This window comes from Sitophilus oryzae, unplaced genomic scaffold (genome assembly GCF_002938485.1).
Source record: "Sitophilus oryzae breed Bouriz unplaced genomic scaffold, Soryzae_2.0 scaffold_682_pilon_pilon, whole genome shotgun sequence".
Classification (NCBI taxonomy): domain Eukaryota; kingdom Metazoa; phylum Arthropoda; class Insecta; order Coleoptera; family Curculionidae; genus Sitophilus; species Sitophilus oryzae.
Genome location: NW_022147287.1, coordinates 511,113 through 529,477, shown reverse-complemented (window position 1 = coordinate 529,477; position 18,365 = coordinate 511,113). Strand labels below are relative to the sequence as shown.

At 32.8% G+C, this 18,365-nt stretch overlaps 1 protein-coding gene across 1 annotated transcript in view; it reads right to left on the bottom strand.

Annotated features, from left to right (window-relative positions):
* Positions 1–2,743: 2,743 nt before the first annotated feature.
* The window catches only part of LOC115888037 (nephrin-like), a 409,016-nt gene continuing 393,394 nt past the window's right edge, over positions 2,744–18,365 (bottom strand). The window contains 3 exon segments of the mRNA XM_030907605.1: positions 2,744–2,845; positions 2,848–3,063; positions 18,325–18,331. Coding sequence (XP_030763465.1) covers positions 2,744–2,845; positions 2,848–3,063; positions 18,325–18,331 — 325 coding nt within the window.

Below are 18,365 nucleotides of genomic sequence, written 5' to 3'. Positions count from 1 at the left end.
ATATTATATTTTTATCTAATCTATTTTTAAAAAATATAATTTCACTACAAATGGCTCTTCTTTTTTATACGGTACATTTTTTTAATTTTTTTCCATAGCAACTGTTAAAATTGCCTAATATCTCTCAAAAATAGTACATAAAATAGTACTTTAACCGCAAGGGTAGAGTAAATGACACTTTAACATCGAGGATAGGTTAAAAACTTTACTTCTTCTCGCACGTTTTTTAATTGCTTCCATTTTTGAAAATTCTTGTATTCCTTTTCATAAGTTATTCGGGATTTAAATCGAAGTAGTTTGGATATGGCGTTTGTCGCCTTACCCTGAATATCTGTTGGTAATTTACTTATTTCGTTTTGAGCCATTTCTGGCTCCAATTCAATCAGCAATCGACACGAAAGAAAATTAAAAAATATTGACTCAAAACTGACAACTAAAGAGACAGCTTTATTTATTTGTCAAAATACATAGAAACCAACGCCAACCCAGCACAATATTTTTTCTACTCGTAATAAATTCCTTGAAATAATAATTTCTGAATATTTTTTAAAACGTAACTCGCTATGGAAAAAAAATATTTATTTTTAATTATTATTATTTTTAATTAATCTTTTCGGCCGACGATGAAATACCATTTATCGTCTTGTATAAAAAATAACTATTGATGGTTCTTTTTTTTTATAATTAACAACTTAAGATGGTTAAATGTCATTTTGCTGGAAATGGCATCCCTGCTGTATTTAATATGTTTGTAACTCAATCTTCAGACAGACATTACCGAATAATTAACAGTTCAAAGAATAATTCGGAGATTTGAAAAAAAGGCACGGCATTAAACAAATGTAGGTGTAAAGATAAAAATAATGAACAGGAGGAAAATAATGATTCTAATCTTCTTGTTAAACTTAAATTCATAATTACTGTCCTTTGTAATTGTAATATAGTAATTTTAACTCGGCTTACCACAGTTATAGCATAACTGTGATCGAATAATTGTAATAAAAAATTTTCAAGTTTTTTAACGTTGTTTATAACTGTATTTTATAACTTGACTTTTTTGTATGACTCTCCAAATAATTATCTATTTTGATTGTGATTTCGATTATTTCAGATTTTTGGGCTTGATGATGGGACGTAATTGATTCCCGAAACATGTTGCCCCATTTTTAAACAAAATTATTTTTTGAAATAAACATTTTGAAAAGGTTTTGAGGTTTTGAGTCTCTTACCTTTCCGTACCTTGAAACAGTGAGGTTTTGTAATTAAAAAACCACATCACTATTCTTTAGACACTTACGAAGAAATTGAGCGGGTATTAGAAGAAATCCTCCATAAAGATCAGGAGATCTGGATTCCAATTGGACTCCATGGATGGTTGTCCTGCATATACCCTTATAATTATAGAATACTTGCAGCATGCTTTCAAAGAAAACGTAAATGTTGTACACAGTGGTTCAAACTGTATTCCGGAAACTTTCCGAAAACGGCAGCACATTGATTGAAGATAAAAATAAGTAAAAAAGTTTGTATAAATGTATGTCCTAAAATGCTTAGTTTCGGATATGCAGAGGGTGTAGAAGTTTCATTTTTATTTCGATTTTTTCCAAATAATTTCTGAAGTAACGTCAATATTTGGAGAAAAATTGGCTTTTGGGAGTTTTTTGACATGGGAACTTTGATTTTGATGTCAATATGATTTCTACTGGTAGAGAGCGCCACCTACATATTTTTTAACTAGTTTGAAGAGTAATCACTTTTTGTCCGTATCTGTATAAAACTGCTGTGTTAAAAAATATTTATTTACGACCTTTTTTACATAAAAAAGGTCTTTTGGTAAAAATCGCTACGAGTAATGGTTCTCGAGATATTTGGAACCGAAATTATCAATACCTGTCATCATAACATAAATTAAATATGTTGACTAAATAGTTATTAGACTGAAATCATAAATTTGAAATATTTTTGTGCCAAAAGTTCAAGAGAAACTGTTCATCATTTTTTCGTAAAAATATGATCAATTTAAAAAAATAAGAAGTTTCGAGGGTATATCCCGAAACTAAGCACTTTAGGACATATATTTATACGAACTTTTTCACCTATTTTTATCTGCAAAATCTGCTGCCGAAGTTTTCGGAATACAGTTCGGACCACCCTGTATATCACACCATTAAGGTTGATTCTCACTATACCTTCCGTTTCCATTCCATAATCGTTCCGTATTTTGTATTGACGCTATACGTAGCTAATTTGTATCTTTTGAAAAATGTAATAGATTTAATTAGGAGCTGAAAGAATAAATAAATATCAGCAAAATGTTAACAGAGCTGGTACAAATGTAAGAACTTGACAACGCTGTTACCGATACTCTTTAGTCCGTCCGCCAAAAAAAGTATGGAAGGAAAGGATACGGAACGGAAGGGAAACGGAACGGATAGTGTGCACTGTCCTATTCATTTACATGATAAAATATTTTATGTAAACGGAAGGGAACGGGAAGGGAGCTGATACGGAAGGTATGGTGAGAATTAACCTTTAATTGACCTGCCACGACTGTTACTGTTCATGCTCATCCCTAACATGAACTGAATTGATTCTGCATAGATTTTCACAAACTATTACTCTTATCCAAAGTCCACAACTTCACCAACGAAACCACCTTAAAACAATAATACACCATTTACATTTCACATCGGAAGAAAAACCCTAAAATCAAGTTAGACATAACCTAAAATTAACCCGCAACTTAGACGCAGCTCTCCTGCTGGCAGCCCATCAGCGGCGTCCGTACCGTCACCACCTCGCGATGGTACAGGCCCTGTTTGGACGTGGAAATGGCCGCCGTCACCGGGGGGACACGATGGGTGACGTTCGGCTGTTGGGAACGGGTGGCGGTGGTGGTCGCCGGCCGTGGTCTATCTGGGTGTAGATGGTGGAGTCGTCGCCCTTGCGCAGGGTGGCGTATTGCTGACCGGAGGCGAAGTGCTGACCGCCGTTCTTGATCGGGTCGAGGGAGTTGGGGCGGGCCAGTTGCAGTTCGGCGTAGACTACCTCGTTGTTTGTCGCCTGAAAGGAATGATAAATTGATTTGTATGTTAATTTTTCAACTTTTTTGACAAAATTATGATTATTTTTGAAAAATTTAATCTATTATTTGAAAAGAAGCAATTTTCATGACACTATGATAAACAATTTTGAATCATAAAAAACATACATACATACATACAGCCGTTACTCGCTGACGAGTATTCGACACACATAAAGAAGATGGTCACGCAAGGCGTTTTCTTTCATGAGCTTTTCTGTGACTGAAAAGCCCGATACGTGATGTTATCTGCCTACCGCACTCCGGACAATCAAAAATCTCATTGCTTTGTTGCCTCTTTACTTTTTGGTTGTCGCTGTTAACTGAGTTTACAATTCTTCTCCATTGAGTTCTATTGTGAGCTGCTTTTTCCCACTCATTCTTTCATGAACAACAACTGAATGCATGACAGGTAGTTAATTCTAATACTTATTATAGTATCAGACAGAAAATGGTTGAAGCTTTAAAAGTGAGATAATGACGAAGAGGTTGAGATTTCTAAACGCTTCATTTTTAATCGGGATGATTTTAAATGGTTTATAAACAAACACATTGATTATTTCATAAATTCAAATTCGTTACAATTTTTTAAACGGTTTAATATTGATACAAGGGTTCTGCAGTTAGACAATATGGAATGGTTAAAGGATTCTGGATATATGAGAGGCTTAGAAATTGTAAAGAAATTGAGAGTAGTTAATGATACTGCAGAAAGAGCTGTTAAATTGTCAGAAGAATATATTATATTTTATCTAGAAGTGGTGACCTCTTAGGTGACCTTCCATGTGATCGTCTTCCTCTACCTTCCCCTCCACCATCAGTCTCTCCATTGAGACGCCACTCCTGGCAATATGGCCAAAATATCGAAAAAATGACTGATTTAATTTGGTAACCAGACGTGTCTCAATTTATAGTTCTTCAATAATGGAAATGTCTGTTCGATGAGCCGTCCATGGTATTCGCAGCCAGTTGTCGATTTACCCTGATTACAATTAACAAATTGATTAAATAAAATAATTCGATAATTTTTTATTTGATATTAATGATGCCATCTTGGCGCTCAACGTGAGACTGTAGATATAGTGGCGCAGCGATTGTATTAATATTTTTTTTAGTATATACTTGAGAAAATTATATTATACCCGTTTGTTTTTATTACTGAGTATTTGATTAAGAAATTTTGAGATTTTTCAAGCTTATAGAATTGCATCACCGTTGTTTATCATTGGTTGTGCAGTATATATAGGGTGTTTAGTGCCCTGATATTGAGTGTCTTATGTTCTTTTTTATTTTGGATTAGAGGTGTGTAGTTCGTGAACGAACTAGTTCCAATGAACTATTCCGGCCCCGGAATGAAAGGAACTAGTTCCTGGTTTCTCAAAGAACTAGTTCCTCGGGACCTGTTCCGGGATCGAGACTGTGACTGATATAGAATAATATGCGACGGCGATGGATCGGCTAGCGCGCGTAGCCCGATGATAGGCAGGAGTGGGGAGTGCCATCGGATCCGGACATAGAGGAACTAAACTAAATAAAAGACTAGTTTACGTACGAATGGATCGGGCCAACGCGATCGATGCTAGGCAGGAGTGGGGAGTGCCAGCCGTATGCCGTATGTTATTGGATCCGGACCTAAATGAACTAGAGGAACTAAATAAAAGACTAGTTTACGTACGGATCAGCCAGATTGATGCTAGGCAGGCGTGGGGAGTGCCAGCCGTATGTTATCGGATCCGGACATAGAGGAACTATTAAAAGACTAGTTCACGGGAATCTATTCAGTCGGCAGATCCGAGATATAATACAAGGCGACGACGATGGGTTCGGCCTTGTCTATTGCCACAGCCGGCGCGGCGTAATTACTACAGAAAATTGTCGTGGATACTGTTTTTGATTTTAACTTGGTTTTTAAATATTTTGTGGGAATGTTTCACTTTAAGTCCCTAAATTTAAAAAAAAGAAATATCTTATAAAACGAAGTAGATATTCTGAATTTTTAGACAAAAACAAAAAACTTGAAGTGAGAAAAAATGCAATTTTTCGTAAAATTTTTGTAATATTTGATAATTATTGATTGATTATTATGATATAATAATTATATTGAGTTTTTTTTATTTTTTTTATCTGCAATAAAACTTACCTATATGTTTTTAACATACACAATTACATGTCTCGTTATATCTCCGTACATTATAAAAATTATACAGATCATACTGTGAATAGTTCTGACTCACAACGAAACCCATTAGCAAGCAAAGGGGATGTCTATGTTAGTCGGGAACTATTGTGAACTAAAGACCTAGTTCAAGGAACTATTCCTCTGGAGGAACTAGAACTAAGGAACTAGTTCCTCCCAAGGAACTAGAATTCCCACCTCTATTTTGGATACTCAGGATTAAGACATTTTAATATTTTAAAAATATTTATGGTCTCGATTTAAACTTCAACATTTTGAGTAATGATTAGCGTTTTAGAATTTTGACAGATTTTCATTATTTACTTAGTGTTGCAGTGTTGCATAACCATTTTGATAAATTATCATTCATTTTTTTAGATTTCTGATCTTACTACCACACATTTTTATGTTGTTTTATTATTTGGCTTTAATTTTAGTTCTTGACATTATGAATTCTTCTACCCCGGCGAAAAATAAACAAAAGGCTCTTTTACTTGCGATGAATAATTCTATCCCACCTTCGTCAAGTGACAAATGCGTGGCAGAGTATCGACAGGCCGCTTTAGCAAACGCCTTCCCATTTCCGAATTGAAAAATGCGTTTTAACGGAAAAACGATATAGTTTCCGTTTCAGTATTCCGCAGCGGGTGCGCGCCATGCCAGTAAAGACACCTCGTATGCAAATGGCGGCCGGGGACGGTGTATGTGACGGTATGAATATTGAATAGGGAGACGGTTACTTTGCATGCGACGTATTTTGCAAATTTTTAGTTAAAATTTATGCAAAGATGCGACGCCGACAGCGTTTTGCGCCCTTTTTTTTCTGCTGCGGAGGAGTCTCTGCGCAAAGTGGGAGAGGGTACTTAAAAGTTGCCGTTTACGTTCTTTTTTCTTGCGGTGGCGTATGTATTTTTAGGTGTCTGCTTATAGGATATTTGAATGTTGTCTTTTGTAAATAATCTCTATAGAGGGCGAGTCTTAAATAAGTGCACATATTTTTGGGGTTGGTGTATTTTGATTCCAGGAACACGTCTATACATACATATACTGCCATTACTCGCTGACGAGTATTTGACATGCATCAAAAGATGGTCACGCAAGGCATTTTCTTTGATGAGCTTTTCTGTGACTGAAAAGCCCGATACGTGATGTTGTCTGTCTACCGCACTCCGGACATTCAAGAATCTCATTGCTTTGTTGCCTCTTTACTTTTTGGTTGTCGCTGTTAACTGAGCTTACAATTCTTCTCCATTCCGTTTTATTGTGAGCTGCTTCTTGCCACTCATTCTGATTGTTAATCTCCTTTAACTTTTCGTGGAAAATATCCTTGTATCTTTTGAGTTGTCCACCCAGCCTCCTCTTACCTTCTACAAGCTCACTGTAAAGCAGACATTTTGGTATGCGGTTTTCTTGCATTCTGCATACGCGACCAGCCCATCTTAAGCGGGATTTTGTAATCATGACTTCAATACTCTCGCAGTTAGCTTTTTCAAGGACCGATACGTTTGAGACATGATGGAACCAGTAGATTCTTAAGAGTTGTCTAAGGTGTCTCTGTTGCAACTTGTTTAATGCGTTCATGTGTCGGCGGTACGGCACCCAGGTTTTGTTCCCATATAACATGGTGGGGATTATAATTGCTCGGTACACTGCAAGTTTCGTTTATGTGCTCAAGTCATGATTGTAATTGTTTTTTTTAATTTCCAGAGTGCTCTTGAGGCGCTGCTAATCCTGTGCTGAATTTCAGAGTCGATATTGACCTTTTCCGAAATCAATCTGCCGAGGTAATTGAATTCCGCTACATATTCCAATAGTTCTTCTCCAATTTTTATAGCATTGTTGTGATCTTTCGGGGGAGTGCACATGATTTTAGTTTTATCGATGTTCAGCTTAAGTCCCAAGGCCTTGTATGCCCATGTATATGTGTTCAACATTTCTTGCAATTGCTGTAACATATTTGCAACTAGAGCACAGCCATCAGCGTATTGAAGTTCTGTGATTTTGTGCGTGTTTTTGCTCTGAGTCTTTTTATGTTAAACAGAGCGCCGTCGTACCTGTATCTAATGTCCAAACTTCTCTCCTGCAGTTTGCTGTCCACTATAATGGAGACCGCTGCCATGAATATGTTGAATAGGAGAGGCGCTAAGACACATCCTTGCCTCACACCAGCGTTTGTTAGGAAGGTATTGCCCAGTGATCCATGATGGTGATACCCTTGACTTGTTGTTGCTGTGGAGGCTTTTACACACTGTAAGAAATTTGTTGGTACTCCGAACTTTTTCATAATTGCCCAAAGTGCATCTCTGTTCACAGGGTCGAAGGCTTTTGTTAGGTCGATGAATGCAACATAAAGTTTAGACTGCTGCTCTTTTGCTTTTTCCTGTAGTTTGCGGATGGAGAATATGGAATCGACGGTGCCGCGGTTGGTGCGAAAACCCGTTTGCGATTCTGGGAGGATTTTTTACACGTCTAGAAAGTATTTGGAGGTGTTAAAAAAACTGGGGACTTAATCCTGAAATGTCCTTATGTTTATACTCATCAGCACGAAAAACTGGCACCTTAAAATTTTCCTGTATTTTAAAGTTTTATATGTTATGTTGTAGTGGACCAATTTTGATGATTTCCTAAGAAATTTGAAGCTATATTATTTGACTTTTTAAGGTCTCTTTCTAAATTAAAAATGAAAGTTGTCATCTATCAATTATACGAGGGAAAACAAAATGTTGATATTTTGGTGAAACCTTATAACACCCTGCGGAGTACGTTAACAAAGCAAGGAATTTAAAAATCACTTTATCATATAGTTGTATCTTTCCTCAATAGTTTGCTTTTTGGTTAATCTTCATAGCTTTACGTTTCTTGGAGATATTCGCCTTTGAAGAAGACACTAACGTTTTTTCGTATTCTTTGTATTAAAACCATGTGTTAAAACCGTTTTGTAATCATCTGCTGATGACGCTAACATGGTTAGCGAAACGCGCGTCCAGTGTAAAAGTAAAAGTGTTTTGGTGTATTGTGGTGATTTAGTGTTTTAGTTTGCTGTGTAACACCAAAGGTTCCAACCCTTAACTGTAATTAAAAAGGAGGCGTTAACTTAAAAATGCTATCTCTCGATATAGTACCTGGCAGATCACACATAAATAATAAATATTTTTATTTATTGTTTTTTTAATATAAGTAGACAAAATATAAAGTACATTTGTTGTTGTGTCATCTGAATAATTATACCTATTTATTTAACATAACTTAATTAATATTTTATTATAATTAAATAGCAATCAAAATAAATTGCACAACAAAACAACACTCGAGCAATAATTTAATTTAATATATGTAAATTAGCCAGCAGAAAAAACTAATTAACTTTTACTGGATAAAAGTAAAATTATACGCGCAACGTTTATATAGAAACTATGTTTAGAGCAGGTTTCATTTATTTTCAAACAACAAAACTGTTAAATAGAATACAGAACAATTTTATACAACAATACGATAATAAAAATATTTGGCCATTGTTTGTAGAGTTCGTGCAAACCATTCTCTATGCGATTAATTATTCTGTTAGTATTATATTCAATGCAAACGAAGCTAACAAAAATGGATTGAATTTTGTTTTTGCCTTTTGCTAAAAAATCATCATCTGTTACCGATGAAATTAAACATGACTTTTTATATTAGAATTAATCTTTGTATGATTATAAAAATTCATGATAAATAAAAGAAGGTAGAGGTGGGAATTCTAGTTCCTTAGTTCTAGTTCCTTACCCAAGTAGCATTTATCTGACTTCGAACTAAATCTGACCTGAAGCGACGTCAGACTTTGTGCAAATTTAGGTCGGGTGCTCGTGATACGACCTGTGACGTAGCTTTCCTATTAAAAGCGACGTCGTTGGATCCGAGTCGGTAAATCCAACGATCTGTCGACGTACAAAATAACAACGTACCATTTTTATTAATTTCCCAACGTCGTTCCCACGTTGGCTTGCACGACGTACATATACTTGAACTAGCCCGACGTCTACCCGTTGTCCGAATAGGATACGTCTCACTGATAATCCCTAAACTAACGTCCAATTATATTTTGTTGTATTTTATGTTCATATTTATAACCTAATTTACGTATCTCTATTTATGTCCGTAAATACAACCCATTAAGTAGCATTTGCGACCTAATGAACATCATGAACATAACCTAATAAAAAGTTTTTGTAAACAAATTTAAATTTTTTATTATGCCTAAAAAAACACTAAAAAGGCATTTAGACATTCATCTACATTTTACAGAAAGAGGTCGAGGCTTTTGCAAAATAATAATAGTAGTAGTGATGTCTTGCCTCCACCCGTAAATGCTTTTTATCCGGAAGAGATGCTGCATTACACTGGTGCATCTTAATTTCATTTTTTAGCTTAGGATACCAGCAGACCCCATCCTCCTCCGACATGTGAGGTTAGGCTTAAAAAAGTGCTGCCCATTTTTTTAACGAGAAAACAAAAACTAAAATATAGTTGCACAAATCCACAAATCATTGATACGCAAAACGCAAAGTGAGGTTACGTAGCGTACGTTGGAATTATATACGTCATAATACGATTGCCGGTCGTCCGGTTTGATGACTTCGGTCGTGTGAGACGACTAATGTTGGAGAATGTTGGTATATTGGTAGTTCATATTCTTAACACGTATCCGATTGTCAGCCATTTTAAAATCGTTTTTTTGTTTTTAAAAGTTATATTCACATTTCGATTTCTAGTAGAATAATATTGATAAGGTTGAGTTTTGGGGGAACCACAGTACAGTTTTATGATTAAACCAGCTAGAAAATTAAAAAAATATTTTGCGAGTTACTTTTCTATAGACATTTTAATTTCATAAATCTACCTAATTTTGAAGGCGCTCGTTGTTTTCCGGAGTATTTTAATCAGATATATCAAAAAAGTGACTTCCGTTGACAAAACTGATGTCTGGATTAATGATTCAGAATTATTATAATATGAAATTAAATAGGCACTTATAGTTATATTCGAGGAGTGATTATGAATCCATTTGTAATTAGGTAGTTTGGTTAGGTTTTTATATATTCTTGGTAGCGAATATGAAACCAAACGTAACGTAAGTGCTTAGCGACGAATTTTAAGTGACTAAAATCCAACGTAATATGACGTTGGTAATTGGTAGAATTACATTCCCTATTAGGTCAGATACCGACGTCGAGGCGACCCGAATCTGTATTCGCCATTTAGGTGCAAATAAGGGTCGTCAGGCGGTCGAACCGACGTTGGTACCCGACGTCGGGTTTATTGAACGCGACGTATACCCGACGTTAGATAACGTCCAAATGCTACTTGGGTAGTCTAATAGTTCCTTGAACTAGGTCTTTAGTTCACAATAGTTCCCGACTAACATTGACATCCCGGTTGCTTGCTAATGGGTTTCGTTGTCAGTCAGAACTATTCACAGTATGATGTGTATAATTTTTATAATGTACGAAATATAACGAGACGTGTAATTGTGTATGTTAAAAACATCTAGATAAGTTTTATTGCAGATAAAAAAATTAAAAAATAAACTCAAATCAGAGTTTAAAAAACTATATCACAAATCAATTGGAGCAAATATTACGAAAATTGTTTTTGTCGAAAAATTAAGAACATCTATTTCGTTTTATAAGATATTTCTTAATTTTAGGGATCTAAAGAGAAACATTCTCATAAAATATTTAAAGAACAAACTAAAAATCAAAAAGAGTATCCACGACAATTTTCTGGTAATATTTCGTGGTAATTACGCCGGCTGTGGCAATAGACAAGGCCGAATCCATCGTCGTCGCCTTGTATTATATCTCGGATCTGCCGACTAAATAGATTCCCTTGAACTAGTCTTTTAATTATTTCCTCTAGGTCCGGATCCGATAACATACGGCTGGCACTCCCCACTCCTGCCTAGTATCCGGTTACGCGCGCTGGCCGATCCGTTGCCGTCGCATATTATACAGGGTGGTCCAAACTGTATTCCGGAAACTTCAGCAGCATATTCTGCAGATAAAAATAAGTAAAAAAGTTCGTATAAATGTATGTCCTAAAATGCTTAGTTTCGGAGACACAAGGTGTAGAAGTTTCATTTTTATTTCGTTTTTTTGCAAATAATTTCTAAAGCAACGTCAATATTTGGATGAAAATTGGTGACTGAATGTAAATAAATAAATGTTAAAAAATTGATTAATAAAAAATAGTATTTAGCGTTTCTTTATTATTTCAAATTGCAGGAACAGGACGGGTGAAATTCAATATTTTTTATCCTAGTGGGCTAATTTTATTTTTTTTTTACTTTTTAACCTTTGTTTGAATTAGAAGTAAAAGCCCCCATATGTCTATTATAGGAGTAGAAACAAAATGTTGTTATTTAGGTAAAAGTTAAAAGTATAGGGCATTTAAAAATGACGAAAAGAACAGTTTGTATTGTGATTCTTGTTGTAATTCTTAGTTTGTATATGAAATATAAACATAAGTGGCAAAACTCGTCTTATCCCACAAACGTTGTTTCGAAATAATATAAAAACTGTTTTAGCAAATGTTTGAAGGGTTAATTTACAAAAAAAAACGTCTCTATTGAGCGGAATCATTGTTTTGTATCTGGTTTTTCTAGAAATAAAAATTAATATTTTATTTTTAAACAGAAAAAAACACAAAAATAATTCGGATAAGGCGGGTTTTGTTGCAGTATGATGCATATTGCTGGTTTTGATACAATATGATCAAGAAAAAACGGCGTCAGCGATGCCTATGAAATAAAGAACGCTGTCTTTTATATGTAAATTTATATGGGAAATGTCATGGATTCCTAGCCTAGCTACGGTATTTGCATCCTAACTTGATTAATTAAATATACTATTTTATTGAAATTAAGTAAGGAATTGAAAAGATGTCAGTAGTAATATTATATTTGTGTAAAAAACTTATGAAAAAATGCGGGATTTCTAACCATAATGACAATAAAAAGCAAATATAAGTGGATAAGACGGATTTTGCTGCAGTAACGTAATTTGTAGTAAATTTTATATATGAATAGGAAACTTTTACTGCAGTTTGGTATTATGTTTATGTAAATTTTAGGGTTCCACTTTTAATAGATGTCATTACGCCATTTAAAAAAAATGGATAAGGCGGGTTTATGTTTTGATTAAAATCAAAGAAGCGATAGTCTTACATTACTACCTCTACTGATGCCTGAACAATACATTTATTTTTATTAGACTCTATTAAAAAAGCCTCTATTATTTTTCGTTTAGTTTGTATATCGTTATCGCTTCTTTCATTATAATTTTTGCGTTGTTGTACTCTGTGCTCTGTGTTCCACGAATGCTGACAAATCTTTGATTTGTGAAAGTCGCCCTTTCTTAAATAATATTTATATTCTTTAATTCCAACATTTAAAGGTCTAGATGTTTCACCAATATAAAACTTATCACATTGATATGGTATATTGTATATGACATTTTTTGTTAGTTGTCCAGTGTTGATTGGTTCAGTGTGGGTTAAAATTAGTGATGAGCCAAACCGTGATTTTCTGATCACAGGCTTACCTGTGAGAGCGACTTTGTATTATCTGTGACTCTTAACTGTGACTGCGACTTTATGATAATGAATCCGAAAGCACAATCACGACTAAAATATAAGATACGATACGAATGATCACAATTAACTGTAATCGTCACGCTTTAGCAAGTCACACATCCGTTTATTTTCAAATCAGTCACAGGCCGTGACTGTGATTATAGAATATCAGTGACAAGGTGACTAGTTAAAATGGATTGAAATGTAAATTTATTTTTTGTCCGTTACGGAAATTTATTTATTAGTAAATCACTGCTGATAAATTGGTCTCCGTTGGATTAACGCAGAAGTGTTTACAACAAATAATAGTGGCGAAAAACTCATTGGAATTTTATTGAAGAGATGAATTCGCCACAAAGGTACAGATATTTTCTAGTTACTTTGATTTTTAAATGATGTTGTGGTGGCAAAAATCACTAAAGATTCGACAGTGTTTTAGCGAGCCGCCCCCCCCATCATATGATATAAATAATAGTTTTCAATCAATGTATGCTTTTTAGTGTTTGATGTGTTAGTTATGTGGATAAAGCCATTGCAATTATTGATGATGGTTATATTTTACATTACATATAAATACTTACAAAATATTAGTAAATATCAGATAGAGGCTTGTATAGACCCTAAAATAAAATAAAATAAATAAAAAATAACAAACAAACAAAACAATTTACAATGTTGGTTAATAAAATAATAATGTATTCTGTTAAAGCAATAGCAAACAAAATATTTAAAAAAAAATCTGACGGGCTTTGAGCTGAAACAAATAATAAAAATGGATAAATCATAGGCCCAGTCTATACAAACTCTTTTTTACTATACGTTTTGCCTGTTCATTAAAATCGTATAAAATAAAATCTTGTGTGTGGACGAAAAAAACTATATATAATTTACTTGAACCGAATTAAGACGGAAGACTGTGTAGAATACCGCTAAACGATGAGAATTTTAAAAACAAATTGTAACGTTTTGTCTATATTAAAACAAATGTATGTAAATTTACAAAAAATAATAACAAGATACAGAGTGTCCCAAATAAGTAAAAAATATCAAAGTTGTATTTTTTTAAATGGAACACCCTGTATATTATTGCATTTTTAGTTTCAACGATTAAAATAAAGGTAAATTTGATTAAGGTTTATTATACTTAAACCTTACCGTTTTTGAAATATTTTCAATTTTGTGAAATTGCAGTAAACATTCCTCCAAGGGTACCAAAGTTTTTAATACTAAATATTTACTGAAGTTTATTTATTGATCAGTTATTGTGTTGCAATAATAAAAATAATACTACTTTATACAGGGTGTCTAAAAATTTATTTTAAATAATTATTAGCTTCAAACTAGCAATAAAACAAACAAAATTAGCAATAACTTGTTTAATTTAAATGGAACACCCTGTATATTTTACGAGAATCAGATGCACAATTTAATTGTCTATCAAATTATATTATACCATTTTTTACCTATCTCTTTAAGTTTCCGTAGAAAATGCATTTTCTTGTAATTTAGAATTTATTTATCAATATACCCATGGAATATTGACATTTTAGATTATTTTTAAAGATGTAACAAATTTTTAAAGAGTACAGATACTAATATTGTGGATATAATTCGTTTATTTCATTAAAAAAAAAACTGTTTAAGTATTTGTTAAAGAGGACCAATTAATATGATTCCAGTATTCAAACTACATTAACTGACTGCATTGATTAATAATAATTGTACCAAATACTAAAACAACTGAATTTTGTATGGGTATTAGACAGTGTGATAAAAAGTAAGACCTTAAAAATGATATTTCATTTTTTAATAAATGCTTGTTTATAACAATAGAGACTTAAATTTTGATAACTTATTATTATATTGATTTCTGAGTCAAATCCACATTTATTTAGAATAATTTATTAAAGAATACAATTAAGTATGTAATTAATTAGTATATGGGCGGAAATAATGGTGCTATATTTAATTAATGGTATACTCTTTTATAAAGATTTAAATAGTTTTCTTTTTGCATACAACATTATTGTTTTTAGCAAAACGATAATATTACTAGAATGTCAATATATGATGTCAATATTCCATGGGTGTCAATAATAAAATGTCAATATTCCATGGGTATATTGATGAATGAGGTCTAAATTATAAGAAAATGCATTTTCTACGAAAACTTGAAGGGATAGGTAAAAATGGTATAATACAATTTGATAGACAATTAAATTGTGCATCTGATTCTCCTAAAATATACAGGGCGTTCCATTTAAATTAAACAAGTTATTGCCGTTTGAAGCTAATAATTATTTAAAATAAATTTTTAGACACTCTGTATAAGGTAGTATTATTTTTATTATTGCAACACAATAACTGATCAATAAATAAACTTCAGTAAATATTTAGTATTAAAAACTTTGATACCCTTGGAGAAATGAAGCCTTAAAATTTTTACTGCAATTTCACAAAATTGAAAATATTTCAAAAACGGTAAGGTTTAAGTGTAATAAACCTTAATCAAATTTACCTTTATTTTAATCGTAGAAACTAAAAAAGGAATAATATACAGGGTGTTCCATTTAAAAAAATACAACTTTGATATTTTTTACTTATTTGGGACACTTTGCATCTTGTAAATTATTTTTAAATTGCACCTCTAATAGTCCTTCATCGAACCCAAAACTTGAAATTTGTAAAAATATAATCGTTTAGCTACAATACTCCGTGTCGTATGTGGTGAACAACCCTGTATATAATTTACTTGAACTGAATTAAGACGGAAGACTGTGTAGAATAACGTAAAGATCATTCAATTTTAAAACAAACCGAACGTTTTGTCTATATTAAAACAAATGTATGTAAATTTACAAAAAATAATATGCTTTTATTGCATCATCCTTAATAAGAGACTTAAAAATCTAATAATTTTGCATAGTTCTACTAAATAATGTAACTTTTGACTAACGGACATTTGAACACAATTTATTTAAATTCTGGCTCTGTTTTTTTTTTAAATATTTAATCTATGCATCGTTACAATAATGATAAACTTTCAAACTTAACAATGATGTGGGGTAAAGCATTGAATACGGAAAATCAAATGCAATAAAATAATAAAAAATAATATAAAATAAATAATTAAATATATTATAATATAAACAATCAAATCATTTTCCCGGAAGATGGGTAGGAAATCCAAGCCAAGGGGAGGGGGTATTACTTTATGTCATTTGTAGAAGTGAAATGAATACATTTCAACATTTACAATAAAGAATACAAAATGCAAGGAAGAAGAAGAATATATGTTCAAAGAGTTATAAATAAGATTGAACGAAAAATAAATTTGTGCGTTAGGGAGGGTGGTAACCCTTTCGAACATGTAGAGCATTAGAAACTAGTTTGTAGAAGTTGATTGTATAATAACTATAATTAAATTATTCAAATTCATAAAAAAAATTAAAAATAATATCCTTAAATTGCTGACCTGGATATTATTTATTTAAATCTTTCAATTGGCTCGATTTTCCTTATTTAATGTTAATTAGCGCTGATCAATATTGTTGCAATGAATATAATCAAATTAAATAATTTAAAAAATACCAGAGTCGGACTTCAAATTATTTTAAATTCAAACAAAAAAAGTATCAAGTGTGGCTTATAATTGTAATTATTAGACCGAGTTCTTTTAAAACTTGAAATAAAAAATGCAGGTCCGTATTTAAAAAAAATAAGTTGGCCTCTGTATTTCATAAATTATCAGCTAATTTGAAAATCTAAAAATACTGTCAGATAGCCCTAATAAAGTGGCTATGAGAATGTGCAATTAGCTTTTTGATTTTCTGTAAAGTAACCACAGGAAAAATAGAATTGATCAAAACAAAATTTGGCCGAACAACTCAGCAATCCTTGAAATTTTTAAAACTTTTTAGTGGCATCTTGGTGAACAGTCCCAAGGAGCAACTTTGTCCCAATTTAACCATGTTCGTATCTATGACGGTTTCCGAGATACCAATGCTCGTACCTCGAATTTGTAGCACCCTGTATATCAATATAGTGCACAAAGAATTTTTTTCTCAGGAAACCTTAATTCATACAAAATTTCTGAATTAACATTTAATAACATTTTTTTGTTGATACTGGAATCCAATTTTTTGGTAATATAAACACAATTTTATTGTAAAATAGGTCAAAATAATATTACTCATTTTCTATCGCAATAATAGAAATATAATACAGGTCAGGCAGTTGTTGAATAATAATTTTTAAATAAACTTTTGCATGCAGCTTAAAATATAATAATCGAATTGAAAGGGGGGAATTATTAAACAAATAATGATAATTAATATTCCGTATATTTATGCATAAAATAACATCAAATCGGAACCCGCGATATTATTTAGAAAAAAGCAAAAATGAATCCTGTAATACGTGGCGTATGCGGGCTTAATAAATTCAGATAACATTTTACCCAATAAGTTTAATTAACTTATTGTTCCGCGTTTTGAACAATATTCTCATTAGAATATTTTGCAATATAGCGGCAAAATTTTTACGGTTGATAGTAGAATTACAGAATTACAGCGATAAAAAATAAATATACCGAACATGTATTATATTATATTTCAATGATTTAGTAATTATATTTAATTTTATCAAAATTAAAATCGTTTTTATTAGAAGATACACACATGGCCAAAATTATTGAATATAACGATATTTTTATTTTATTTTGAACCTAATATGACTCTTTTTATATTTTTGGACATATTGGCTTACTACACGACTAACTAATATAAAATTAAAAATCTAAGTGGAACTAGGCTGTTATAATTTTATTTCGTAATGAGTGAAAATCAACAAAAACAAATTTCATTTTAAACAGAAAATATTGAAAACAATTTTAATTATTTCTCATAACTAATAGTCTGTATTGCCTCCTCGAGCTTCAATGCAAGCTGTGAGACGACGTGGCATGCTCTCAATGAAATTGTACAGAAGATGTTGAGGAATGGCTTCCCATGTTTCGCGCGCCGCAATTTTCAATTCATTTAAGGTACGGGGGGATCATTCCTTTTGCCAATATGGCGTTTTAGCATGTTCCAAGCGTGCTCGATCACATTCATATCTGGAGACATCGGTGGCCACCACAGTTTTCCTTATACCCTCTTCCTCACAAAATTCGTGAACCGCTAAAGTGCGATGGGGAGGAGCATTATCGTCTATGTAAACAAATTCATCCCCCACTGCCCCTAGAAATGGACGCACAATAGGCTCTAAAACGTCTCTAAGATATGAGGCACCTGTCATTGTGCCGTCAATAAAAACAAGAGGAGTTCGAGCTCCGTGCATTATACCTGCCCATACCATAATGCTTCCCCCTTAAAACAGGACACGGGGTTGAGCCGCATTCAAGCGTGCTCGTCTTCAAAATGCTCTCCAGACCAAAGTTCGTCGCGAGTCTGACACTAGGTCTATTCTTGTTTCATCACTAAACATGACGAAATT